The sequence below is a fragment of the Camarhynchus parvulus genome, chromosome 18 (assembly GCF_901933205.1).
Source record: "Camarhynchus parvulus chromosome 18, STF_HiC, whole genome shotgun sequence".
Lineage (NCBI taxonomy): Eukaryota > Metazoa > Chordata > Aves > Passeriformes > Thraupidae > Camarhynchus > Camarhynchus parvulus.
Window position 1 is genome coordinate 10,387,189 of NC_044588.1, and position 27,854 is coordinate 10,415,042.

Consider the following 27,854-nt stretch of genomic DNA (forward strand, 5'->3'; position numbering starts at 1 on the left):
CACCGCGGGGGGACAGGTAAGTGGCACCTGACGGGGACGCCGCTGGGTGGGCGGTGGACACCGGGGCACGGTGATCCCGGCAGCACCGCGTTCCCTCAGCTCACCGCCGAGCCGGACCGAGCCGGGGCGGGCCGGGGCGTGCCGGCCGATGGCGGCCCCGCCCCGAGTGTCGCAGCCCCGCGGTGCCGCGGAGGCGGCGCCGGGCGCGGCGCAGAGCGGAGCGAGCGGAGGATGCTGCGGGCGGGGGCCGCCGCCAGCCCCGCTCCCGGCCCCCGTCCCGGTCCCGGGCGGGAGGAGTCCCCGCCGCCCCCCGCCCGCTGAGCCCGGCCCGGCCATGGGGGCTCTGACCAGCCGGCAGAACGCAGGGGTGGAGGAAGTGGATATCCCCGCTAATTCCGTCTACAGATACCCCCCGAAATCCGGTGAGCCCCCGGGGTGTCTCGGGTCCCGGTGCCGCCGGTGGGGAGGGAAGGAGGGGAGCGAGTCGGGCGGGCACCGGGCACGACCTTGCTCCGGGCGGGGTGACCCTGCTCCCCCCAAAACAAACCCGGGAGGGGCACCGTGAAAATCTGGGTCTGGTGCGGGGCTCCCTGCGTGAGTCCGGCGGGGAGGGATGCGGGTCCCCCCTCTCCAGGAGCCCCTTTGCCCCCGCTTCCCAAACTTGGCTGAGTTGACGCGACTTTAATGACATTATTGTCATCATTATTTCTGTAGCCGTGGTCTGCGGCACCGGGCTCCGGAGTTGCTTTTTATAGCCGGTTACTCCGGTGCTGGCTGCTCGGGAAAATCCTGGGTTTAAATTCCCGGGAGGATGAGGGAGGCTGGGGTGGGAGGGATTGGAGGGGATCCCTCCTTCCCAGGGCTCTGCCCCATCGTAGCACCCCAGCCCCTGCCCTGGGGAGCCTTCCCCTTCCCGGCTCCTCTCCGTGCCTCGAGGCTCGCTGTGATTCATCTCCCGCTCCCCAACCCGGCCCTGGCTCAAACCTTGTGCGTGACCTTGGAAAATCCGTCCCTCCCCTCCGTGCCTCGCTTTTCCCTGCAAGGGCCGGGCTGAGCGGTGTCCGAGGGGGAGGGAGGGGTGGTGGGGTCCAGCCCTCGGCTGGGCAGCGCTTCAGAGCCGCAGAAACACCGGCGCCGGTGGGTGATGCCCCGGAGCACCGTGTGTGCCTGTGAGGAGACTGCACAGGATCCTTGCAGCACTAAATATTATTAATAGGTAACTATTTTGGTAGTTAATAGGATAAGGTAAACGCTCAGATCGTTAGTGCTGTGGCAAATTATTCACTAATTACAACTAAAGACCTCCCTAGTAAGAATTATAGCCAACACAAACCCTGTGCTTGTCCTGGAAAGCTGTGCTTGCCTTTTTTTTAAATTTTAATCTAAAATAGGTTGCACAGCTGGCTGGAGATGGCTGATCCTTGACAGCCTGGCCTCCTGCAGGGCTCCCCCAGCTCCCCTTTTTGCGTGGTTTCAAGGCCTCTGTCACTTTGATGCCAGGTGAGGCTGCACCAGCCCATCCATGGGATTGCTCTTTTTAGGGACAGTGTCTCTGTGCACCACAAGTTTTTCCCTTGGGACCCTGTTTTATTTAGGGACCCTTGAAATATCTGGGTACGAAGGGGTGGAGGGTGCAAGTGCACCCAGCTGAGCACTTCCAAGCTCATCTCAGCTGCAGATGTCACCAGGCTGATGCTTAACTCCAGCTTCCAGGGGAGCCTGGGGCTCCTGGCTGTGCTCAGCTGGCCTGGTCCCACTGCTGGCTCTGGGCAGAGCTGTGGGGGGATGGTCCTGCTGCTGCCCAGGGTCCTCAGGAGAAGGGCAGGAGCTGCCCAGGTGACACAGCCATCTGCACAGGGACAAGGGCAGGCTGGTGGCCCGGGGAGATTATGGCTGGTTTGCCTTTAATCCGATGGGATTTGCCTCCAGCGCTGCCGGCAGCCGAGGGAGGACGTGCTGGGCAGAGGAGCTGATTCTGCTGTGCCAGCAGCACTTCCCTCACCTCAAAAGCCACCTGGAAACAGCCACTGGCTTGGGAATGTGGTTCTGGAGGGGAATCTCATGGGACCTTGGGGCATTTTCCTCTCTCTGGGATGTGGCTTTGGCTGTTGGGCTCTCTCAGGATGGCCAGTGCAGCCTGTGGGAATAGGGCAGCTGTGTCTGGTCCCAGTTTAGCATCTCCCCATCTTGGGCTCCCATCCTCTCCAGACAGGACTAATTTAATCAAAGGGATTAGTTAAACCACAATTTTTAAACAAAGGCTGAGATTTACTTCCGTGGCTGCCACTGGGAGGAAGAGCCAGCGGGGGCTGTAGATGGAGCCCACTGCCTGGCTACTGGGATGGCTTTTGGGACAAATCTCCAGCTTTCAGCCCCTGTCCCCAGCTGAGGTTGGCACCGAGCTCCCCTGGGGCACATGGGGCTGTGAGCAGGGCCAGGAGCACAGGGATTCCTGCAGCAGTGCCCCCCAGCCGTGGGGCACAAGCCCTGGTGGTGGCAGAGCCGTGGCAGCCGAGGGCTGACGCAGCAGTGCTGGGGCAGGGTTTGGCCTCAGCTCTGGCTGCCTGCTTTAGAGCACAGAATTAAATAATGGGCTGTGCAGGGGCAGAAGCACCCAGAGCCTTTACCCAGCCCATCCCAGCACCCTGTGCTGGCACCTGTGGCCTCAGGGTGTCCCTGTGCCAGCATGGAGCCATGCCACTGTCTGGGCTGGCTGCAGGCTGTGCAAACCTGTGCTTCCCTCACCAGCGGGGTGTGGATGAGCTGGGAATGAGCTTTTCTGGTTTAGCAGCTTTGGAGAGCCAGAGGCTGCAGTACCAGAGCCCAGCAGGGCAGTGATGGCTGGGGCACAGTGCAGGACAGGTCACACACGAGGGCCCTCACCCTTCTCTGTCAGCTGGACAAGGTGGCATCGCTGCCACTCATGGGGAAAAGGAGCTGACAGCTGCTGCCAGATGTGTGCTGGTGCCAGCAGATGTGCAGGACACACAGACTTTTTTTTTTGCTGGGAACCTGAGGCAATTGGGGTTTATTCCTCCTTTCCAGCAGCTGCTCTGTGCAGCCCTTCCCAAGATGTGGCTGTCCTTGACAGGAGTAGGCGTTGGATTTACAGTCAGCCCATGATGAGGTGGCTGTGGCTGGGAAGGTGCTTCCCTGCCCCCCAGCCATGTCCAGGGAGTCACTGACAGGCTCTGGCCCATGCCCTGGGCTTTCCTGTGCTGGTGCTTCCCTGCAAAAGCCTGGCACGACTCCAGGCTCTTGTTTAACAGCAAGGAGGACCTTTCCTGGGAGGGAGCACAGAGCTGGTTCTGCCTGCTGTCAAGAGGGAGTTGAAGCCTCAGGGGGATGTGCTGGGAGCCTGCAGCACCCAGGGATGCTCCCAACTCCTGGCAGGGAGACTGGGTGATGGCAGCATGGTCCTCACCTGCTCTGCCCATCCTGTGGGAGCCCCCAGCACGCACTAAACCCTGGCTGGGCAAATCAGAGAGCCTGTGCTCCATTTTCCAGCTTTTCCTCACTGCTGGGGTGGCTTTTCTCCATGTTTAAATGTAATTTTTTTGCCATCTCCTGCTCTTGCTCCAAGTCAGTGTCAGGAAGAGCTCTGGATGGCCCCGTTCTCCCCTGGCTGTGCTGTTGCTCTTGAGGCTTCTTTGCTCTTGAGGCTTCTTTTTTCCACCTGGCCGAGTCCTTGCAGGCGAGCTGCCTATAAATTATGTAGATGGAAAATGGGACCTGAAAGCAGCAGGCATCAATAATTGATGGTCGACGTTTGCTCAGGGGCTGGCTGCATCCAGGCATGGCTGTACCAGGGGCTGGGGCAGAGCTGTGGGACCCCACTCTGTGCCAGGGGCTGGGGCAGAGCTGTGGGACCCCACTCCTCCCTCCTGGCTCAGAGTTACATCCCCCCTACTTCTCCCCTTGGGCTTTGGGCTCCCTTTTGGGTTTCAGTGCAGGATTAAAGCCTGATCCAGCCCTGGAAGGCCCTGCCTCTGTTGGAAGCTGATTGCAGAGCTGCAGCCCAGGCTTAAGCTCCTTTATCTGTGGTCCCAAATGTTTGATTTTGGGGTGCAGATGGATCTGTGCTAATGGGTTTGGGGTTTTTATAAGCTAGACCCTGTCTCTGTGGCTGTCAGGATGCAGGACACTGTGTCCATGTCTGACTGACTCCTGGTGCTTCTGCTCACCCCTTGCTGCTCCCCCATCCCTGTCCACCTTTCCCTTTCCCCTTTTTGCCACCTCAAGTCCCAGCCCTCCTGCCTGGCCAGTTCCTGCCACAACATGCTTTCCTCACACAGCCCAGCTCTCACAGACAAGGAGCAGGCACCACTTGTCTCCTGGCCAGGCTGGGCTGGAAGGAAACTCTCCTGGAGTGGAGAAGTGCCTGACCTGGGGGCTGCTCCCAGCTTGGGGCCGGGACATTCCGTGTTTTGGCTCGGTGAGGGAACAATGAACCCTGGCCATTGCCCAGCATTCATCAGGGCAATGTGGAGCACTCTGCAGGGCAGGTGCTGACCTCCTGGAGGGTCTACAGGACCCCAAGATCCTGCCTGGCACAGGTGAGGGGAAGGCTGCAGGCTGAGAACTGACAGAACTCGGGTCAGTTGTGCTTTGCTCACCTTCCTGGTGGCAGCTGCAGCCAGCCTGGGCAGTGTCTGGCTGGGGACACACGAGGTCTGTGCCATCAGCAGCCCTGGGCTGTATCTGGCTCTGTGCTGCCCTTCCCGGGGATGTGGGAGCCAGCCCGGCTCCTCCGGGGCTCTCTGCAGGTCCGGCCGTACCCCTGCCTCTCCTGCCTCCTCCTCCGGGGCACGAGCTGCTGTTCATGGCCCTTCCTGTTCATGCTGTTCAGGATTAGCGCTGCTCTGCTGCCCCAGGGGCCGTCTCCTCTCCCTCCTCACGGCAGGATCCATCCACTCCTGCCAGGGCGGGCATGGCTGAAGGTCAGGGTGACCTTGGGTGGCTCAGGCCATGCTGGGGCTCTTTCCCAGACAGGGAAAGGGGAGCAGGCACAGTTAAACCCCAGGGATGGAGCAGCCCCGAGGGCCGGAGCCCTGCATCTGTCCCCATCCCGGCTCGGGCCGTGGTGCTGGAGCGGGTGGGATGCAGGAGGAGGGGAGGGCAGGCAGGGACCGTGGTGTGGGCAACCTCAGTGTGTGAGCTCAACCAGAAAGGCTCCCAGTAAGGTGACCCTGGGGACAAAGTCACCTCCGAGCCATCGATCCGGTGGCTCGGTGCCGCTGCCCGGGGCTCAGGCGCTCGCTGTGCTCTCGTTTCAGGGAGTTACTTCGCCAACCACTTCATCATGGGCGGGGAGAAGTTCGACTCCACGCACCCCGAGGGGTACCTGTTCGGCGAGAACAGCGACCTCAACTTCCTGGGCAACCGGCCCGTGGTGGTGGGTACCGGGGGGAACCGGGCACCGGCACCGGCACAGGGAGGCTGAGTGGGACAGGGGCTGTGGGACAGGCTGAGTGTGACAGGCTGAGTGTGACATGGGGGGTGTGTGGGACAGGCTGAGTGTGACAGGAGGTGTGTGGGACATGGGGTGTGGGACAGGCTGAGTGTGACAGGCTGAGTGTGACATGGGGGGTGTGGGACAGGCTGAGTGTGACAGGAGGTGTGTGGGACATGGGGTGTGGGACAGGCTGAGTGTGACAGGCTGAGTGTGACATGGGGGGTGTGTGGGACAGGCTGAGTGTGACAGGAGGTGTGTGGGACAGGCTGAGTGTGACAGGCTGAGTGTGACATGGGGGGTGTGTGGGACAGGCTGAGTGTGACAGGGGCTGTGGGACAGGCTGAGTGTGACAGGAGGTGTGTGGACAGGCTGTATGTGACAGGCTGAGTGTGACAGGGGCTGTGGGACAGGCTGAATGTGACAGGAGGTGTGGGACAGGCTGTATGTGACAGGCTGAGTGTGACAGGGGCTGTGGGACAGGCTGAGTGTGACGGGGTGTGTGGGACAGGCTGAGTGTGACATGGGGTGTGTGGGACAGGCTGTGTGTGACAGGCTGTGTGTGACAGGGGCTGTGGGACAGGCTGAGTGTGTGACATGGGGGGTGTGGGACAGGCTGCTGAGTGTCCCCTCCACGGGCAGAGCCTGCCGAGCCCGCCTGGAGCGGATTCTCTGATGGCTCATACGAGGGCTGGGTTCCTGCTTGTGAAAGACGCCAATCACTTGTTTTTAAAATTTTAAAAGTTTGATAGTAATAAAATGGTTATAAAAATAGTAATACAATTAGCATAATAATAATTTGGACAATTTGGATTAGGACAATATGAGACAATAAATACAAAGAGTTACAGACGTCCGGGTACCTTTTTCTGGGCAGCACGAGCCCAGAAAAGGACACACATTAAGAGAGGATTAACCCTTAAAAGCAACAGCCTGTTGCATATTCATGCACTTCATACATGATGCATAAATTCCAGTCAAACACAGGATTCTGTCTGGTCAGTGTCAATTTCTTCCTCTGAATCCTGACAGTGCCTTCAAGGCAGGAAGAAGTTCATTTCTTCTGATAAGAGGGCAATAAATTCTCTTTCTCTGAAAGATTCAGGTGTCCTGTGGCTGCTATCTCAGTGCGAGTCCTTTCTTTAAAAAAAAGTATCCTACATAGCATGGTTTCTATTTTAACATTCTTTATAACCTAAAACTATATTTTACACAGTACTTAACAGAATTAATACAGCATCACTTTCTAACACAACACATGTAATATTCATTTTCATATTTGCAAAAAGCCAATCATAAAATACACGCATTTTTCACACTGCTGCAGCCTGTCTCCTATCCAGGACTGGTGGTGAAGGGGAATTGGGCTGATTTAATTGAGTTTCTTTCTCATTCCTTCTCCAAGAGCTGAGTTTTCTCTTCCCTTCCCCATCTCATCCAGCAGCCTTGTCCCAGACAGGAGGGCACACAACACAGAGGCCCTGGTGTGGTTCAGGGGAGTAGAGCAACTTGGACAGGAGGAGATGAAATTACTGCCCAAGCTCTAGCAAGGAAGGGGAAGAAAAAATAAAATGAAATATAAAATATAAAATATAAAATATAAAATATAAAATATAAAATATAAAATATAAAATATAAAATATAAAATATAAAATATAAAATATAAAATATAAAATATATAAAATAAAAATGAAAATGCCAGGGGTAGGTTGGGGCTGGGGGGTCATGGATGGGTTTTGCAGGGCTGGGTGCTGCCAGCTCCAGCTGGTCTCAGGGCACAAGGGAACCCAGCTGGAGGGGGGTCCCTACACTCCAGGCTCCTGGAGATGGTTTTTGTGCTTGCTGCCTTTGGAAAGGGAGGAAATGAGAGCAGAGATTCAGGCTGGGAGTGATGTCCTCCCTCACCTGGGTGCCTCTCAGCAATGGGACAACTCACCAGCACTGGCTGGAGGAGTTTGGGGGGTTAAATATTCAGAAGATTCAGGGTGAGGACTTAAAAGTCACCAAAGCTTTTCTGTTATGTTGAGATAAACTTGCCTGGTGCTTGGCCCAGCTCTCAAGCCTTGCCTGCTGCCAGCGAGGTTCCTGTTTCCTCCTTGCAATTGGCTTTGGTAGTGTTTTGGCAGCATCATGAGGTCCTTCAGCAGGGAAGTGTCCAGCCCTGGGCTGTGCCAGAGCAGGGATCCAGGCAGAGCCAAGGTCAGGAGCACCCACAAAGCCCAGGAACACCGGGGGCCAAAGGCAGAGCCCTTCCCTCCCTCCCTCCTCTGTGCTTCCCTGAAAATGAGACGTCAGCACTCAGGGTCTCTTCCAGCAGTGAGTGTTGAGAAATCCTCTTAGTTACAGTAAAAGCCTCTAAACTGCCCAGTGAGCGGTTCCCATGTCAGCAGAGCAGCAGGGAAGGCAAAGGAACAGCTTGGAAACAGCAGAGAGAATTAATCCAGCATCACAAGCTAAATTGTCCTGCTCCGGTTTAATTACCGATGGCTCTGGCTGCAGAGCTGTGACCAAAATCCCGTCTCCCTGGGGAGCAGGGGCAGTTCTGGGGCTGGACTTTGAGTCAGGCCGGTTTTGGGGGCTCAGGGAGGAGTTGGGGGGGATCTGTGCTGGTTCTGGTCCCAGCTTCTGTCCAGGCAACACTTGGGTCTCTTCTGATGCTGCCTCCAAGCGCTGTCCTGGTACTTCTTGGCTGTGACACTTTTGCTTTCTGACCTTCTGGGAGAGCCCAGGTGGGGCTGGAAACATTAGGGATGGCCACTGCTTTTTGGTGGGGGATTAATTTTGGGTTCCTTGGGGATAAAGGCCCAGTGATCTTGAAAGAATTGTGTCCCAAGTCCTCTGTGAGCAGAGCACCTTGTCTGAGCTATGAGCTGCTGCCACAGGGATGTGCAGGGCAGCCAGAGGCTGTGCAGGCTCTCCCCTCCATGGCTACATGATAATCTGGATTTTCCAGCTGGGAACAGGTTCCCAAGGAGCTGGGAAGGGCGTTGCAGGTTAAGCAGCTGCCACCATGCAGGGGCTGAGGAGCGGAGAAGCTGCTGGAGGCACTCAGGGAGCACAGGGGAAGCCAGGATCTGTTGAAATGTGCCACTAGGTTTCCCTGCCCACGCAAAGCTGCTGGGGTTTGCTTGTAGAAAAACCCCAAGACAGACTTTTGAGGGTGGTTTTTATTTCACTTCAGCAAAAGCTGGTCTGCACCAAATGTTGCTGTAGGCACGTGGATGACATTCTTAACTTCACCACAACCGTTACCCTTTTTTTTTCTGTTGTGTTTCAGCTTGATTGAAAGTGAGGAGATGCAAAACGTCCTCTGAAGAGCCCCTTTCTGACATGCAAAATCTGGCTTGTAAAATTCAATTTAAAAAGAAATCCAACCACCCCCAAAAAGTGCTTTTCACACGTGGGAGTGAAAGAGCCCAAAGTGGTTTCTGCAGAGCACAATTTGCCTGTGGCACTTCCCCATCCAGCCCCACAGCCCCTGTCACCCCCCTTCCCTCCTCTGTCACCCACCCCTGGCTGCTGCAGCAGGAGGGGGGTGCACCCATGGGTGCTTTCCCTGCCAGGGCTGGTTTGGGTATGGTTTGACTGGTGCAAACAAGCAATTTTGGGTGACTGCATTAGTTTGAGCAGCAGGGGATGTATCACGACATGGCACAGCCTGTCATGACAGGCTCAGCTTCAGCCTGGAGCATGTTCTCACTCTCTCCCCTGCAGCTGCAGTGGGTGACTCTGCAGGTGCTCAGTTCTGCAGGTGCACGTTCAGTGACTCATACCAAAGTTCGTTAACAGCACTTTAATGACTCTGCTGCCATTTTCCCCTCCTGAGGAGGGTGAGGGCAGTGGGAGGCAGTTCCACAGTGCTGGCAATTCATGTCCAAAGCCTCTGATGCCATCAGCCACGCTGTGCCCGGCCTGGGCTCTAATCTGCCTTCAGTGGCAGCTGTGGGATGGTGGAGCAGGGATGGGACAGGGCTGTGCCTGCACTGGGGGTTCTGCAGCTGCCTGTCCCATTCTGTCCCTCTGAGCCCAGCACGGGTCCCCCAGTCCCATCCCTGCTCTGCAGGGCTTTGGGGACAGAAAGGTGGGGATGGCTTTGAGGACAGCTTAGGTGATGTTGGTTGTCCCATCTGAGAGCACCAGGGACATGGGACATGGGCACTGAGCTCCTGCAGGGCATCCCCAAGGGCCACCTGCAATTCACTCTTGTCCCCTCGGTACTGGGGTGCAGTGGGTGCCTTGCTGAGGGACAGGGGGACACTATTCCCTCTCCAGAGGCAGCAGCTGAGGCTCTTGGACCATCTGCCATCCCTGATGGCACCTGACACCCTCCTGCCTCTGGCTGTCCCTTGGCACATGGTGGCAGCTTGCCAACGAGCTGGGCCTTAGTCAGGGCTGATCCCTCCTGCAGCTAAACCTACCTGGGAGATGGAGGTGGAGAGGGGGAGGTGGGTCCTGCACCCTTCCCCACTGCCCTCATTCTCCCCTGGGTGGCTGCAGTGCCAAGGAGAGGGTGTCCCCAGGTGCCACCCCTGTGTCCCCTCTCCCCAGGAGCCCTGTAGCCCCTGCCAAGTGCACAGAAAGGACTGGGAAGGACAATGTCACCTTGGAGGAGGGATGCTGCTGCTTGCCTGCTCCTGCCCAGACACCCTGCTGGCTCTGTGCTCTGGGCACGGGGCTGGCAGGATTCCACCTCCCATACCCCTTCCATCACAGGGACACTTGTGCCTGTTTTTTCTTGCCTGGTAGGCAGGGAGGGAGCCTCAGCTCTGCCCAGTCTCATCCAGGATCATAAAAATCCATCAGCAGCTCTTGCCCTGTGCCCCCATCCCCCTCAGCCTCCACCCAAAGGGACAAGAACAGCCCCTCTGTGTCCCCTCCCCAGTGAAACTGTCCCTGCTGTCCTGGGCTGTTTGTGGAGGGATGTCCCTTCATTGTGCTGCCTGGTACCCAAGTGCCAGCAGGAGCTGCAGCTGCTCAGCACCCACCAGGATGCCCAGGCCACCCCAATTCCCTCTGCAGGGCGTTGGGGTCACTGGGGCGCCCAGAGCCACCGCAGTGCCCCCATGTGCTCTGCCTTCAGCGGTGTCTCTCTCGTCCTAGTTCCCTTATGCTGCTCCACCTCCTCAGGAACCCGTGAAGACCCTCAGGAGTTTAATCAACATCCGCAAGGACACCCTGCGCCTTGTCAAGTGAGTCCCCTGAGGCAAGGAGGGTCCTGCTGGGTGCCCCCAGGGATGCGGGCACGGGGCTGCTCTCATCCCCGTGGGATGGAGGATGAGCCGCTGCCCTTCCCCTGCTGGCTCCTGGGGCTGCTCTCATTCAGAATGGAGGATGAGCCCCTGCCCTTCCCCTGCTCTCATTCAGGATGGAGGATGAGGCCTTGTCCTTCCCCTGCTCTCATTCCCTCACGATGGAGGATGAGGCCTTGTCCTTCCCCTGCTCTCATTCCCTCACGATGGAGGATGAGCCCCTGCCCTTCCCCTGCTCTCATTCAGGATGGAGGATGAGCCCCTGTCCTTCCCCTGCTCTCATTCCCTCACGATGGAGGATGAGCCCCTGTCCTTCCCCTGCTCTCATTCCTGCACGATGGAGGATGAGCCCCTGCCCTTCCCCTGCTCTCATTCCCTCACGATGGAGGATGAGCCCCTGTCCTTCCCCTGCTCTCATTCCTGCAGGATAGAGGATGAGGCCTTGTCCTTCCCCTGCTCTCACTCTCTCACAATGGAGGATGAGCCCCTGCCATTCCCCTGCTCTCATTCAGGATGGAGGATGAGGCCTTGTCCTTCCCCTGCTCTCATTCCCTCACAATGGAGGATGAGGCCTTGTCCATTCCCCTGCAGGATGAGCCCTTGTCATTCCCCTTTTTCACAATGGAGGATGAGCCGCTGCCATTCCCCTGCTCTCATTCAGGATGGAGGATGAGGCCTTGTCCTTCCCCTGCTCTCATTCCCTCACGATGGAGGGTGAGGCCTTGTCCTTCCCCTGCTCTCATTCCCTCACAATGGAGGATGAGCCGCTGCCCTTCCCCTCCCGGCTCCCGCATGCCAGCGCAGGCAGTGCCGCAGGATTAAAGGATTTTAGCGCTGCCTTTGAAGTGCTTTGCTTCTTCTTCCTCCCCCACTTTCCAAAGGCTTTGCTGGAGGGAGGCTGGGGATTGCGGCAGGGCCGGGGGATGCGGGATTAGGGCTCCAATCTGTCTGCGGCACTGCCCAGCCCGCAGGCGCGACCTTGGGCTCTTGTCGTGCCTCAGTGTCCCCCGATGGAGGGCAGCAGCCCCTTTTGGTGCCGAGGGGATTAGTCCTGGAGCACCCCACAGCCCATCTCCTGGACGCTCTGTGCTCCCCAGGTGCTCGGAGGAGGTGAAGACCCCGGGGGAAGAAGTGAGCAAAGCCAAGGTGCACTACAATGTGGAGTTCACCTTCGACACGGATGCCCGTGTGGCCATAACCATCTACTACCAGGCAACTGAGGAGTTCCACAACGGGGTGGCGAGGTGAGGGGCCCCAAACAGGCCTGTGTCCCCCCAAGCCTGGTGTGTGTCCCTGCCTGATGGATGTGGAGCCTCCCCCCTGGGCATTTTTCCCCTTCAGGACAGGAAACAGCTGAGGGTGGTGCTGAGATTGGAGGGGGCTCCTTGTTTCCCCCAAGTGCCACCTCCAGGTCCTTGCCACCCTCTGCCACCTCCCTCCCTGTCACATCCTGCTCCCTCATTTTACCTTCAGATCAGAATGGAGACCAGGGGAAATAATTCTCCCTCCCAAACCCCTCCAGGTTGGCTGCGGAGTTGTCCCTGTCCCCGCCTGTGCTGTGTTTACTTTACCCTGTGGATTATTTTAGCCTTTTTTAGAACTTCTTACCTCAGCCCCAAGAGGCCTCTGGGAGGGGAGGAGTGACAGACATCCCCCTCCCATTTTCCTGGCATCTCTGTGCTCTGGGGAGAGCAGGAGGGGTGTGGGGACACCTGAGGTGCCCTGACCCTGTCCTGTCTCCGTGGCACAGCTACACCCCCAGGGACAACAGCCTGCAGTCCGAGACGGTGCACTACAAGAGAGGGGTGTGCCAGCAGTTCTGTGTGCCCTCCCACACCATCGACCCGTCCGAGTGGAGCGAGGAGGAGGTGGGTCCTGGCATCATCCCTCCCGTGCAGATGGAGGTGGGAGGAAGGCTCAGCCCTGCTCCATCTCACCAAGCATCCCCTGTCTCTCTCCAGCTGGGCTTCGACCTGGACCGTGAGGTTTATCCCATGGTGGTGCAGGCAGTGGTGGATGAAGGAGAGGGTGAGGAGGGGGTTCCTTGCTGGGATGGCCTTTCCCAGTTTGCTGGCATTGTGATGCCAGCTGGGCAGAGCCTCCTGCTTTTCCTCACTGCTGCCGTGGCTCTGCCTGTCCCCCTGCAGTCCCTGAGTGCTCCTTTGTGTCTTGCAGAGCACAGTGGGCACTGCCACGTGCTGCTGGCCACCTTTGAGAAGGTAAGTGCCAAGCTGGGGCCATCCTCCTCCTCTTGCCTCCACCACCTGCCAGGTACAGGAGCCTGGAGAATCCCTGGGAATCGGGATGGTGCTGCTGGGCTGGGGATGTTTTGGGCTGCTCCTCAAATCCTGGGACTGTTCCCTCATTTTAAGCACCCACTTCTAAGGCATTTGGGCTCAGCTCCATCTTCCTTCCTCCAACAAGCTTTGCAGTGTGTGTGACCTCCCACAGCTACCTGGTGCTGGGCTGTCAGGAAAAGCCAGAATTCCTGCAAAATGGGTTTGTTGGGAGTGGGGAGGGAGCAGTGACAGCCACAGGCTGGGTGGGTGGGTGCTCCAGCACAGCAGCCCAGGGGTGCCCACCCATGTGCTCTTTCCTCCCTCCAGCACAGTGATGGCACCTTCTGCGTGAAGCCCCTCAAGCAGAAGCAAGTGGTGAGTGTTGAGTGTCCCTGCACACCCTGCAGGGGAGGCACTGAGGGGTTCTGGGGAGCCCCCAAATCCCCAAGCCTCTCCCAGCCTCGCCCCTGCCTCCCAGGGAGTGCAATTTCAAGGTTATCAATGCAAAGAGAGCCCCTGGATGCTGGGGAGAGGAGGACGGGCCCAAGCAGGGGGCTGGGAGCCCAAGGTGTCCGTGCTGCTCACCCCTTGCCCATGGGATTGCAGGTGGATGGTGTGAGCTACCTCCTGCAGGAGATCTACGGCATCGAGAACAAGTACAACACACAGGACTCCAAGGTGGGTGCCTGCACCCCCTGTCTGCATCCCAGGGCCCTTCCCTCATCCCTCTTCCCTTCCCTAGCGCAGGCCTGGCCACTGAAACGTGCTCAGGGCAAGAGTTTGGAGCACAGCACGGAGCTGGTGATGGCTGGGGACATTTTGTGTTGGCATTGAAGCTGCTGGAGGCAGAAGATTGAAGGATTGAGCTTTTCCCCCCATCCTTTGTGGTCTCCTGGGGGAGGGGAGCATGGGGCTCAAGGCATGGGATGGATGGGGAGCATGGGGCTCAAGGCATGGGATGTGCCTTATGCTGTCATTATAGGACACAAAATAAAACCACATGCATGCTGGAACCTCCAATGTAAAAAGAAGGGAAGTTTATTTTCTGACTTCAACATTTATAGACTTTTAAAAGTGACGGTGGATTATTGGAGGGTGAAAGTGCCACCTCTCCAATGACGCTGGACAAACCAACAGTCCAGCAAATTTTTCCTCTTCCAGAAAAGAATGTAAAGCAATAATTATTTATAAAAAAGTGCGTGAGAAAGTTCATTACAAGAATGTAAACATCAGAAGACTTAGAAGAACGGGGCAACATTACGCTCTGCTCTAATATGTAAAAAATTGGGGTGAAAATGTGGGTTTCTGTTTCCTTTGGCCTCATCTCTCAGCCTCCTGGAGGAGAGGAATGAGGTCCCAGGGGGTCATTTCCAGAGCAGGCAGCCCATGGACACAGGCAGAGCTCTCTCTGAGCACCCAGCCCGTGTTTTAGAGCATGGGCTGGGGACCCCCGAGGCCAAGCAGGTCCCTCTGTGCCCTGGGCAGGTGGCCGAGGACGAGGTGAGCGATAACAGCGCCGAGTGCGTGGTGTGCCTGTCGGACGTGCGGGACACGCTGATCCTGCCCTGCCGCCACCTCTGCCTGTGCAACACCTGCGCCGACACCCTGCGCTACCAGGCCAACAACTGCCCCATCTGCCGCCTGCGTGAGGCGGGGAGAGGGCTGGGAACGGGCTGGGGTCTGGGGGAACGGGCTGGGGTCTCTGAGAACGGGATGGGAACGGGCTGGGAATGGGCTGGGATCATTGGGAATGGGCTGGGATCTCTGGGAACGGGCTGGGATCTCTGGGAACGGGATGGGATCGCTGGGAATGGGCTGGGATCTAGAGGAATGGGCTGGGATCTAGGGTGGGCTGGATTGGGAAGGGTGGGTTGGGGAATGGGCTGGGATCATGGCAGGATGGGGCTGGGATGGGTGGGTGGGAATGGGCTGGGATCACTGGGAACGGGCTGGGATCGTAGGGAATGGGCTGGGATTGTTGGGAATGGGCTGGGATCTAAGGGAACGGGATAGGATCTGGGGGAACGGGATGGGATCACTGGGAATGAGCTGGGATCGTTGGGAATGGGCTGGGATCTAGGGAAACGGGCTGGGATCTCTGGGAATGGGCTGGGATCTCGGGGAACAGGCTGACATCGCTGGGAATGGGCTGGCAGCTCTGGGAATGGGTTGGGATCTTCAGGAATGGGCTGGCATCTCTAGGAATGGGCTGGGATCTCCCACCCTTGAGCTCTGCAGTTCCTCTAGCCCCACCAGGGATGTCCCTCTTAGGAAAAGGTGTCATTTTTCACAGAATTCACAGAATCACTGAGTTGGAAGACACCTCCAAGATCACTGAGTCCAACCCAGCCCCAAGACCTCAACCAAACCCTGGCCCCCAGTGCCACATCCAGGCTTTGTTAAACACCCCCAGGGATGGTGACTCCACCACCTCCCCGGGCAGCCATTCCAGAACTTTATCACCCTTTCTGTGGAAGACTTTTTCCTGATATCCAACCAATATTTCCCTTGGCACAGCTTGAGACTGTGTCCTCTGGTTCTGTCAGTGCTGCCTGGAGAAAGAGCCCAGCCCCAGCTGAGCACAGGCACCTTTCAGGGAGTTGTAGTGAGATAAGGTCACCCCTGAGTCTCCTTTTCTCCAGGCTGAGCTCCCCCAGCTCCCTCAGGGGTTCCTCACAGGGTTTGTGTTCCAAACTCCTCACCAGCCTTGTTGCCTCCTCTGGACATGCTCAAATGTCTCAGTGTCCTTCCTAAACTGAGGGCCCAGAGCTGGACACAGCACTGGAGGTGCTGCCCAACCAGTGCTCTAGGAATGGGCTGGCATCTCCCACCCTCGAGCTCTGCAGCCCTGCTGGGGATGCCCCTCTTGGGAAACAGGGTGTCATTTTTTGACAGGTCTCCTTCCAATGCTTGGTTTTCACCCCTCCGTTTTTTCCCTGCTGCCCCAGCTTTCCGAGCCCTGCTTCAAATCCGAGCCATGAGGAAAAAGCTGGGCCCGCTCTCGCCCACCAGCTTCAACCCCATCATCGCCGCGCAGAGCTCGGACTCCGAGGAGCACTCGGTCAGTGCCCAGCTGAAGGTGGGACCCTGGCCTCTCCCACCAGGGTGGGGAGGTTTGGGGATCCGTGTGTCTCTGAAGAACAGGGTTTGATTATTTATTTATTGCAAATTCATATTGTAAAAAAATGCAGGGTTGATATTACAAAAAAAAAAAAAAGAAAAAGAAGAAAGGTTTTTGGCTGGGTGTCCATTCTGTAGGTTTGAGCTTCTTCCTGGGGCGTTTTGATCCCACTGGGAGTGAGGGGATCAGCAAAATGGCCCAGGAAGGATCCTCACCCCATGATCCTCTGTGGGAATGTTCCTCACTCGGGGTCACCAAAAGTGGTGGTGTTCACAGGGATCCCAGGACAAGGGAAGAGATGAGAATCTTGACTCCATGTTTCAGAAGGCTGATTTATTATTTTATGATATATATTATATTAAAAGAAAATTATATATTAAAACTATACTAAAAGAATAGAAGAAAGGATTTCATCAGAAGGCTAGCAAGGAATAGAAAGGAATGAAATGAAATTTTGTGACTGACCAGAGAGTCTGAAACAGCTGGACTGTGATTGGCCATTAATTAGAAACAACCACATGAGACCAATCAAAGATCCACCTGTTGCATTCCACAGCAGCAGATAATCATTGCTTACATTTTGTTCCTGAGGCCTCTCATCTTCTCAGGAGAAAAAACCCTGTCAAAAGGATTTTTCATAAATTATTTTTCATAAAAATTTCATCTTTTCATAACCTATGTCCTGACAATGCTCCCCGCAGTCCTCGGAGCACATCCCGCCGGGGTACGAGGTGGTTTCCCTGCTGGAGGCCCTCAATGGGCCCCTGACGCCGTCGCCAGCCGCGCTGCCCCTGCGGGCCCTGGGGGACCCCCCAGGCGTGGGGACCCTGCCCTCCTACGGCAGCGAGGGCCCCCTGCCCCCCCTGAGGGCCCTGGCACCCCTCGAGCGCCTGCCCGACTGCGGCCCCACGGGGCTCAAGCTGAAGAAGAGCATCTCCAAGTGAGTCCTAGCGTGGGTACGGGAGGCTGGGGGTGCTCAGGGGGTCTGGGGGATGTGGGCAGGGGTGAAACCTTCTGTTTTGCCTCTTTGGCCAGGTCCATCTCACAGAACTCCTCCATCCTGCCCGAAGAGGAGGATGAGAAGTCGTGCACTGAGTCAGAGCTGGGGGTGGCCAGGAGGAGATCCCCAGCCCGGCATGAGGAGGTGAGCACTGGCCAAAACCTGCTGGTAAGGACTTGAGGCACTGGGCGGGCAGCAGGTTTGGGGGAGGCTTGGGACCAGAGGGGCTGGCTGGGGTTGCCCCTTCTGGCTCTTCCTCCATCCCTGAGAATGCCTGGAGGAGATGGGCCATCCATGCTGAATATCCCCCATCCCATCCTTCCCATGGGCTCCCCTTCCAGGAATGTGGTGCAACCCCAGAGAGTGAAAACCTCACCCTGTCGTCATCAGGAGCCATCGACCAGTCCTCGTGCACTGGGACACCCCTGTCCTCCACCATCTCGTCCCCAGAAGGTACAGCATGGAGGGGCTCATAGGTGCTGGCAGGGCAGGAGAGTGGCATTGTGATCTCAGGACTGTCACACTGTGGGGGATGCAAAGAGGGGTGGCATGGCCCCTTCTTACCCTGACATGGACATTGGATGGAGCCCCAGGGTGTCACCTCTGCTTTGTCACCTGTACACCTGGAGATGGGAATCACAGGGGCACTGATCATGCCTGTTTGTCACCCTGTGGACCCAGAAATGGGGGGCTGTGAGCCCTGGGGACCTGCTGCTGGCAGCTTTGCACCCATCACGTCTCCATGGCGTGCGCCCAGTCCTTCCTCTGCGCCCCACTCCTCCTCATTAGCCCCTCTTCCATCAGTGGGTGCTGTGCCATGACTCCCACCCGTGGGTGGGGGGGTCCAGCGGCCCCCTCAGCCCCTGCTCTCCCCCAGAGCCCGTGAGCAGCAGCCTGGCTCAGTCCGTCATGTCCATGGCCTCCTCCCAGAGCCAGCACTCCCAGCTCAGCACCGACACCGTGTCCTCCATGTCTGGCTCCTACATCGCCCCTGGCACGGAGGAGGAAGAGGAGGAGGAGGAGGAAGAGGAGGGGGACATGCTCCCCTCGCCTGCGGCTGCAAGCGCCACAGCCTCTGATGGAGAGGTGGGGACTGGGGGTTGTTGGTGGAGCCCAGCTTGGAGAGCTTCTCCCTGGCATGTAACTCCTCCTCCAAAACCACTGGCACCAGATTTTCTTTTTGTTTTCCTTCCATCTTTCCCACCTTCCTCCTACAGTCAACACCTGTGGAGTCCCCGGATGATTTGAATTTTGTCAGCATGTCTGCCGAGGAGCGCGATGCCGAGGTAACCAGAGCCATCCCCCAGGGAACTGGGAGCTGGGGTGTCACCTGGCACTATGGGGGATCTCAGCTGTGCCCAGAGCTGGGGTGTCACCTGGCACTGTGGGGGGATCCCAGCTGTGCCCATACAGGGAGCTGTGGGGAGATCCCAGTTGTGTCCATACTGGGAGCTGTGGTGTCACCTGGCGCTATGGGGGATCTCAGCTGTGCCCAGAGCTGTGGTATCACCCTGCCCCCTGGGGGGATCCCAGCTGTGCCCATGAAGGGAGAAGCTGGGCAGTGGCACCACCTTCCCCCAGGGCTGGGCTGGGGAATGTGCTGCCCACTCATCCATGTCCCTGAGGGCTGCCCTGGGGATGGATGGGGCAGGGGGGCTGTGCCCCACCAGTCCTGCTCCATGGAACCCCCAGCGCCAGGGGTGTTCCCCCAGAGGGACTGGGAGCAGCCCCTGGCACAGCCCTGGGCTAACACTCACTGCCTCTCCCTGTGCCACAGGGCAATGACGTTCTGGAGGACGAGGACGCCTCTCCCACACAGGAAGACGGTAAAAGGCCCTGGGTTGTTGTTGTCCCCTCGCTTTCAGCTCACTGTCACTGTGAGTGGGAGTTGCTGTGCTGTCCCCAGCTCCCCACTGCCATGAGGGAGAGCCCTGGGGACCCTGGAGCCAGAGGAACATCTGCCACAGCAGGGACACCCAGGGGGGCTGAGCACCAGTGGATGGGGGAGCCAGGCAGCCACGGGGACCAGAGAGCTCAGTGTGGGACATGGAGCAGGCCATGGCTGGTGTGCAGGACCCAGAGGTTTTTCCAGGGAGCCAAATGGGAAAGAGGCTTCTCTCTCTGTGTGTTTTTTCCCTCACCAAGGTCTTTTCTCCAGTCTCTGAGACTGTCCCATGTAGAAATCAGTGTCTGGGCTGATTCCCATAGGAAGGGGCTGCAGAGCTGTTCCCTCTGGGATGCTTTCCTCACTTTCTTTGGCCTGTCCTCAATGTGCTTTTGCAAGTCAACGCACGCACATCGAGGGCTCCTCTCACCTCCTCCCTTGAACTCAGGCAGGCAAGGAAAGAGGGAAAGAGGTGGTCACCTCCCTGCCATTGGCCACCAACCTCCCTGGATTGCTTTTGGGCAACAGGGAGGCCCACAGTGTGCCCCCTCCCACATTTCCAAGTCTCTTTTTAGCAAAAATACAACAAAACTATTTCCCCATCCAACCCGGATGCTCAGCCAAGCTGGAAAGCAGGAACAGCCATGGAACACCCATCCCCAAATCATGGCCTCTGACCTGCAGAGAGGCTCGTGCTGATGGCGAGACTCAAGTATAACACATAGGAGAACCAGGGGCTGTGGTGGACATCCATGGGCATCCCAGCAACTCCGGGAGCAGGATGGCCTCTCTCCTTAGGACACAGTCCTGCTCCTGTTCTCAGCAGGGCTGCTAGCACATTTGGGAACATCCCTCCTGAGGTTCAGTCACCTGCATCTGATGGATGCAGGTAAGACCCTGGAGGCTGATCTCTTGTAGAAGTGATGCTAAGAAGCAGAGTTCCCTCCCTCATCCCCAAAAGCCTCCATCCCCCCTGCAAAAGCTTGGCTACGGCTTCTTTTGCCCCACGCATCCAGCTACTGCCTCTTGCCGGCATCCCCGCGGCTCTCACTGCACCGCTGGTGCTGGAGAGGCTCCTGCAGGAGGGGATGGGTGCCACCACAGCCTGGCTGTGCCAGAGGGAAGGTCTGGCTGAACCCTGGGCAGGTTCATGCTCATGCCCACATTGTTGCTGCTGCGCTGCCCTCCGATGCGGCCGCTGCGCGGGGAGGAGCAGCTGGGGCCGTGCCCAGGCCTTATTGTCCACTCCTCACCCGCTGCCACCCCGACGCATCGTTCCTGTGTCGTTTTTTTGTTTCGAAAGAGGCTGGGGAGGGGAGAGGAAAAGCCCCAGCAGTCCCAGCCCCAGTGCCAAAGGCGGCCGCGGCGGTAACTGCCTTAACTCCCTTCCAGGCCCGAGGACAGGAGCTTTCCTCGGTCTGAGCTGTGACAATAACAATGACATGGGCATCGCACACGTGAGAGCGCTGGACAATAAACTGTGCTCTGAGGCCTGCTTACCTGGTGAGTGGCCGTCTGCTGAACATGAACTTGGGGTGGGGGGGACAGCTCCACTCTTCCCTGCATCCCCCCAGCCCTTTGCATCCATCCCTGCTCTCCCATCACCATCATTCCCACCATTCCCGCCAGGCTGTCATAACTGAATCCCTCCAGCCGTCCCTCTGGGGGGCTGAGCACCAGCCATGTCACCCCCCATAGGTCAGGGTGGCCTGTCCAGACTGGGATGTCCCCAGGCAGCTGCAGACTTGCTTTGCTGGGATTCTCTGTCCCTTGGCCAGGGGGCTGCTGGCACCCCAGGAGGCACCAGTCCTCCTGAGGAAGGTGTTGTGTGGCACAGCTGTAGCCTGGTACAGGCTTGTGGTGGGCACAGCAGTATTTAGTGCTGGGGTGTGATCCACAGGCAGTCCAGCTGTACAGCAGGAGTGCCTGCCTTGTCCTTCCTCCAAGGCCAGGGAGATGGGGTGTGTCCACCAGGTCATCTTTCTACAGAGCCCCAACATTCATCCATCTTTCCCATTTCTTCATGCTTTCTCCCCCACCCTCCTCCCACTTTTGTTTCCTCCCAGCCTCTCTCCATCCCTTTTTTTTCTTCCTTCCCCCCAGGCTCCTCCGTCTGTGTGAAAGTTCATGTTCGCTCTGTGCCAACACGGTTTCCTCCTCCCACGCTTGTGCCCCTTCCCTGCCCAGAGTTGCCCAAAGGTGACAAATGTATTGAACACCCCTGGCCCCTCTGTGGAAGGGGGCAGTGGGCTGGGGACCCTGCCCAGCCCTGCAGGCTCTGCTTCCTCAGCCTGTGTGTGGGGAAACGAGCCAAAAAGCCAAAACAGCACCCTCCATGGGGCCTCAGTCAATACATTTGTGGATGAGCTGAAAGCAACTCTGCCTGTGCCTTGCCCCTTCAGCTGACTTTGTGGCAGGTCCCAGACCTGCAGCAGGTGCTGGAGAGCCAAGAGGGTGGGTGAAACCCACTGGAGGGAGGAGAAATCCTTTCTTTTCCTCTGCTCCCTTGGGAAAGCCTCCTCTTCTGCTGCCTTGCCCGTTCCTGGTGGTTTCTGTGCTGGAGAAACACGGCTGAGGCTCTTGGGGAGGAACACACAAGCCCTGTGTCCTCTCCATCACCCTCTGTCAGCAGCTGGCTGAGTCCTGCTGGCCTGAAGGGGCTGGGGAGGGAGCTGGGGGTGTCCCAGCAGCACCTCTGCTTTGCTGGAGGGCCTGGCAAAGCATCCCCTGGCTGTGGCAGCGGCCAAAGCCATCCTTGACTGCATCCCTCTTGGTTGTGCTGGGGGGAGGATGAGGAAGGGGGAGCTTTGCAGCCCAGATGGCTCCAGCACAGGGTCAAATTCTTGCTCTGCTGTGAGGTGTGCACTGGGCTGGCCTGCAGGAGCTGGTCCCTGGGCTGAGCCCAGCCAAGGATGCCCTCTCCATCCTTTGGCCACCACACCTGCCCATGCGTCCAGCAGCTGCAGCCCTCAGCACCAGCTGTGCTGCATGAGAGGGGTGATCCAGCCTTGGCACTTGTGGGGAAAAGCAGAGGGTGAGGAGGTGCAGAGTGGGGTTTTGGGGCTCTCCATGGTCCCTGGGAATGGCAGACACGGTGTTCTCCATCCCTTTTCACTCTCTGTAGGATTCAAGGCATTTTTCCACATAATAATGGACAGTGATCATTGCTTTCTGAATTTCCTTTTTGAGCTGTTGGACCAGTTTGTGTAGATCAGTGTCCTCAGTTTTTAACAATCCATTCCAGCAGGTGTTGTAGACAAAATGTCCTATAACACATCTAACACACGTTTTGGTGCAGTTTTTAGTAGGGAGTAGCTGAAGTCACGCCCTGCTCTATAGGTGAAGTTGCAAATACATGGATTCAAGTGTTTACAAAGCTGTATCTTTGTGTCACCCACTGTTAAATTGTCACAAGGGATTCTTAGACACACAAACCCTTATCCTATGGACGCTGGAATGGATTCAGGGTCATTATCAGGAGACATTTCCAAATGATAGACACTGTTCTGTGTCCAAACACACAGCTTAGGCTCTCAGAATATTACATACCTTGTCATTCTCTCACCACACAACAATCTACATCAGTGGTTTGCCATGCATGTGTGGGATTGTTAAAAGCCCATGCTCAGTGCTCCAATGGATCTAATCCCATTCCTACCACCAGGATTTGGTGCTTGGTACATACAGAAGCACTTTGTGTTGCTGAGGCAAACATGAAATTTTATGGGGACATAAAATTTCATTGAAGACCACCAGAATTTAAATGCCTTTTCAAATTTCAATGAATAAAAGTCCCTTTTCCCATTCAATGATTATCCCAGAACTGGAGTGTAACCACAACTGAGCTGGAACACAGCTGAGTGCTGAAGACACTGCTTTGTGCAATTTCCAGACCATCAGCCAGTTGGTCATTCGCATTTGGATAGTTTTGATATTTGAAGCTGACCACTGTGTGTTTCCAAGAGCAGATAAGGAAGACCTCAAGGGTTGATCTGTAGTGTTCAAATAATTAATGGTTTATCAGTCAGAGTTTCAAGACTGATATTGTTCAATACTCCTATTCCAGTTCCCAGTATATCAGTTAGATGTGTGAGATAACAGCCTCTGGTTTAGCCAGGAAAACCACCCAGTAGAGGAGATACCTGTAAAAGATGAATGTTTTGGTCTGATAGCAGGAACATGGGTCTGCATCTCTTTAAGGGCTAGGATTAAACAGTGTTTGTTGTTGCTCAACCAATTTGACTTTGAAATGTTCAGAGAGTTGATTTTATAGGTTTTGGAGAAGTTTTTGGAGCAGTTGTGGAGGGTATGCTGGGCACCCTTAAACCCTCTAGAGTACAGTCAGCTTCCATATCACAAGGAGTTAAGATCAGTGTTGTGTCTTTAAATTTACAGTCCTTTAGGCTCATGGTAAGACAGACTGGGGGTGTTCCATGTTTTGTGGTTTTGTTTTGGCTGTATCATTCATAAAATCTCTCCAGGCTTGTAGCCAGCCTATGACAGCCCCACTCAGTGATTGTAGGGAAGGCAGCTGCATCCTGGCCCTTGAGATCTCTGGTGTTCAGAATCTGCATCTCCAAGTCCATCAAGTGTCTTGGACAGTCTCCAAGCTGGTGGCATTTGATAATGATAATGATAATGATTTTTGTCCTCTCTGCAATGGATGAAGGTGCAAGATGTGGTTCCTCAAAGCTTCTTTTGAAATCTCTGCAGATTTCAATCTGGTGGGAAAGAGCTTTGTGAGGAGGCAAAAGTTCCCATCCCAGGGATTTTAGAACACAAGGTTTAACTAAAACCTACAGATCCATGTCCTTGTGTGGATCCTGCAGAGCAGGAGTTGCAGGGGCTGTCCCCAGGGTTCAGAGCATCCTCTGACTGCAGCCTCTGCTGGGGACAGGGTGAAAAAACAGCTTTGGGAAGAGAAACTGGGGAAAGACATCCGCCAGAAAGGCTGGCACCGAGGTGGGGGGGCTGGGGAGCTGCTGTAGGAAACCTGAAATCCCCTGAGGGCTCCTGCTTGGTTTAAAGCCACAGATGCTCTGAGCTGTGAGCAGTGGGCCAGGCCAGCCGGTTGGGTTTCACCAGGATGGATTTGGGAGCTGGGTTTCACCAGGATGGATTTGGGTTTCACCAGGATGGATTTGGATGGATTTTGATCTGCCCAGGTCAGCTCTGCCAGCTGCTGGCAGGAGGGGAGACCCCTCCAGCAGCACAAGGGGCAGGGGGTGGGTGGGCACAGCGCTGACACGCTGCTCCAGGGCCAGACCATGTCCTGCTGCCCCAGCCCTGCTCCTCAGCAGTCTCTCAAGGGTGCACAGAGCACAGCTGGGTCTCTGCACTGGAGCACTGCAGTGACTTAGGCCATATCAAGCCCTTAATGGGATTTCCGTGTGCATGTACGTGTGGTCCTGTTTAATTATCCATTCCCTCCGGGATCTGCAGACTTAACATGCCTTGCTCTCCAGCCTGAGCTCGCCGTGAAAAGCCACTCGAAATGGCAGCTGTCACCTCCCATAAATCAGCAGGCAGCAGGATTTTGTTGCTCCCCCTCTGAGAAAGCCTCAGCCCTTGGCCTTGGCATGGCCTCACACAGTCCTTCAGCTCAGAGCTGCCCTGGGCAAAGGGCTGAGCCTCGCTGGAGGGGGCAGCCAAGCTGCCTTAGGGGTGCACCCCCTTCCTAAGGGCACCACGCAGCCTCTGATGGGTTTGGTGCTGGGACACAAGCCACGGGCCGAGCTCTGCCAGCCCCCTGCCCCAGCTGCCTGCAGCCGGAGAGGAGGCATGGGGGGACCCAGCTGCCCCTGCACCACAAGCATGTCACCCCTCGGTTCCCCTTGGCACCGAACCCCGGGGGGCTCCAGCATGGGGACCCTCACCCGTGCCTGGTGGCAGCTCCTCCCCCCCCCAGACCCGTTCACAGGGGATGAGACGCCCGGGCCCCGCTGCCACCCCGTGTGCTGCTCGTGTGCATGTCCCCGTGTCCCCTCCCCTTGTCCCCGCCGCTCCCGCCTTCACCTTGTGCCTTCTGGTCTCTCCTGCCACGCAGCCGCCGTGCCGGACTCCTGCCCCATTAACATTGAGGAATAGGTGAGACCATGAGACCCCAGAGCTGCCCGTGCCCCATCCCCCGGGGGGTTGGCACTGCGTTGTCACCCGTTGCTGGTGGCCCCCTCACTGCCCAGGCCAGGGGACATCCCCTGGTGCCTGACCTGCAGCCCCACAGGGCACCTGCATGTGGCCTCTCGCTGGGCATGGGTGACCCCCTTCATGTGGGTTATTTAAACCCAGCGATGGTTGTGCTGTTCTTCCCGTTTGGCCCTCAGCATTCCTGAGAAATTGGGGGTTTTAGGGGCTCCCCCAGCCTGGAGAGGTAAGTGCAGGCACCCCCCAGTCAGAACCCAACGGGGGGCTGGGGAGGTGGGCGTCATTTTGGGAGAATAATTCACACCCCCCGTGGAAAAACGAGCCCGGTGCACCCGTGGGCTCTGGGAGCCCCTAACCCCTGTTTCTCCCCCCAGGCCCAGAGGCAGCCAACAACAACGTGGGGCTGCAGCAGAGCCGGCCCCGCTGCCCCCCTGGCCCCCCGGAGCAGGCAGCGCCCACCCTGCCCGTGTGAGGGCCCAGCCTCGGGGGGCACGGAGCCCCCGCCCGCCCAGAGGGACCCTGGTGTCTGGGCACCCTGGGCATCGTCACCGCCACCCCTCGGCTGTACCAGGACTGATTTCCAAAAGAAAAGACGGTAACCTCGACTTCTCTATGGGGGCTGAAAGCCATGTTACTTTGGAGCCCCCCACTGGCACATTCCCATTCTCCAGCCGCAACAGGGATGGGCTGGGGTCCCCTCCTGCCCCCTTCCCATCATCTTACACCCCCAGGCTCCTCTCCTCCAGATTGTGGAGCAGATGGGACAGGGACACCTCACCAAGGGGTTCTGGGATGTGATGGGTGGGGACAATGGGAGGTTCAGGGTTGTGGGTTCTAGGATGAGTGTTGGGATTGGCATCCTTGGTGCATGAGCTGCTGACTTCCATGGGGGGCTGTCTCCCCCCCAGGTTTGCTGGCCCGTGCCCCTGCCCTGCCGTGGGCTGTCCCCATGCCACGGGATGTCCCCATTCATGCACTGGCAGTAACAGTGCCCCCGCAGTCGCCTCCCTCTGCTCTCCTCCTGAGCAGCACCTGGGCCTGGCCCCAGGGCATGGAGCAGGTGGCAGGGGTGGGCAGGAGGCCTGGTACTGCCCCCAGCCCCATCACCAGCCCCTGGGGCATTGGCAATTTATTCTCTGTCTTCCACCCTGCTGTGAGCTCAGGGCTCTGGGCTGTGCCCTCTCTCTGGAACAAAAAGTGCCAAAAGTGTCACCCCATCCCTCCCGTCCTGCCCTCCCCATAACACTTCGTAGCAAGGGGTGGATGAGGGGGTGGGGGCTGCCCCCATCCCTCTGGCCAGCACTGGGCTGGCAGCATAAGTGGATTTGCTCCAAGGGCAGACACACAGGGATAGTAAAGCAGGAAGGATAAAGCCACAGACCCTGGGGACCTGGTGGGGCCACTGTCAGAGGCCAGGCTCCGCTCCAGAGAGCATCAGGGACAGTCAGAAATCACTTGGAGCAGCATCAGACCCTGCATCCCAATCTAGCAGGCTCTGGAGCTGTTTGGGGCAGCCCTGGATGGGAGCTGAGCCTCCCTTTTCCCCACCTGGTTTTGTCACATGGCTGTGGCAGCAAAGGCCACCTCCTCCTCCTCTTTGCAGGACACAGCTGCATTTCAGAGCCACCTTAGCACAGAGATGTTCCTGCACTGACAGCAGGGTCCCTGGAGGGGTAGAAGCAGGTTCCCAGTGCCATCCCCACGGCAGAGAAATTGTGCTGATGATGACTGTGGCTCCTTGAGAGGGATGAAGCCCTTTTGGGGGCTGGGGGTGTTTTCTTTGCCTTGCTCTGTGTGGGTCCTGCCAGAGGTGGGTGTGGAGCCAGCCATCCCCCTGCTCTCTCCTCTGGGCTGGCTGTGTCTCTTCTAAGCTCAACAGCTCCCAAATTCCCCCCTGGGAACCCAGGGCTGGTGTTTGATCTCCAAAGTGCCACCCTGTGGCATGCGAGGTGGGAGCTGCAAACACAGGGAGGCCTGAACTGGTGGGGACAAGCCCTGTGGCCCATTTGGGGACATGCTGGGTGTCCCAGCCCTAAGGAGCCCCAGCAGCACACAGGAGCAGCTTTGGAGGTTCACCATCATGCTGAGCTGAGAAAACCTCGTCAGCCATCTCTTCCCTAAGCCTCCAGCATGGGCAGGGGAGAGAAAATCGGGCTGGTGCTCCAGGGGCACCTCGTCTACCAAGGCCCAACCTTCCTCGTGGTTTCAAGGGGACAAGGACAGCTGGCCTGGCACCCTGGCACAGGCTGCAACGGTGCTTGTGGCTGCCAGAGAACAAGGAGGACTTAGCAGAGACCCTGAGGGTTTTCTGGCTCCCCTGAGCGGTGTCCCCAAGGCTGCAGGAGCCAGACAAACGCACGGGGTGGCTGCGGGAGGGCGCTGCGAGGGAGAGGAGCCCGGAGGATGCTGCGGCCGAGCAGCGCTGCTGCCTGGCTGTGAGCAAGGAATCCATCCTCTGGGTGGCACAGGAGAGACGGGATCTGGGCACGAGTGACATCAGCGCCATGCTCGGCCCCCCAGCAGGGATTTGGGCAGGCAGGAGCTGCCGGAGCAGCGCGGGGTGGAGGGTGACAGCCGCTCGTTGCAGTGACCCACCTGTCAGGGATTTAAGGAAGGAAACCAGACTGCTGCTTATGATTTTGCTTTGAGCATGTTTTGGATTTTAAGAGTATGTTTAATAAAGGGTATCTTACGTCGACAAAGTGTCCAGAGTGATTTTGTGGG

At 57.4% G+C, this 27,854-nt stretch overlaps 2 protein-coding genes across 5 annotated transcripts in view; both read left to right on the forward strand.

Annotated features, from left to right (window-relative positions):
• CASKIN2 (CASK interacting protein 2) overlaps positions 1 to 27,854 on the forward strand; it is a 648,645-nt gene that overhangs the window by 55,889 nt on the left and 564,902 nt on the right. The gene's annotated exons all lie outside the window — the stretch shown is intronic.
• Positions 185 to 27,811, forward strand: RNF157 (ring finger protein 157). Of its 4 annotated transcripts, none has more exons than XM_030962109.1 (20): positions 185 to 422; positions 5,277 to 5,395; positions 10,553 to 10,641; positions 11,799 to 11,945; positions 12,452 to 12,569; positions 12,663 to 12,729; positions 12,877 to 12,920; positions 13,308 to 13,355; positions 13,587 to 13,658; positions 14,466 to 14,625; positions 15,929 to 16,041; positions 16,803 to 17,041; positions 17,137 to 17,245; positions 17,443 to 17,554; positions 17,979 to 18,187; positions 18,319 to 18,387; positions 18,879 to 18,927; positions 20,379 to 20,489; positions 21,090 to 21,185; positions 25,505 to 27,811. In XM_030962109.1, the coding sequence occupies exons 1-20, from the start codon at positions 335 to 337 to the stop codon at positions 25,600 to 25,602; spliced, it is 2,157 nt and encodes a 718-aa protein (XP_030817969.1). In that variant the 5' UTR covers positions 185 to 334; the 3' UTR covers positions 25,603 to 27,811. The 4 variants fall into 4 exon arrangements, with proteins under 4 accessions (XP_030817969.1, XP_030817972.1, XP_030817970.1 ...); XM_030962112.1 differs by lacking the exon at positions 21,090 to 21,185 and adding an exon at positions 25,033 to 25,073; XM_030962110.1 differs by having other exon boundaries at positions 10,580 to 10,641.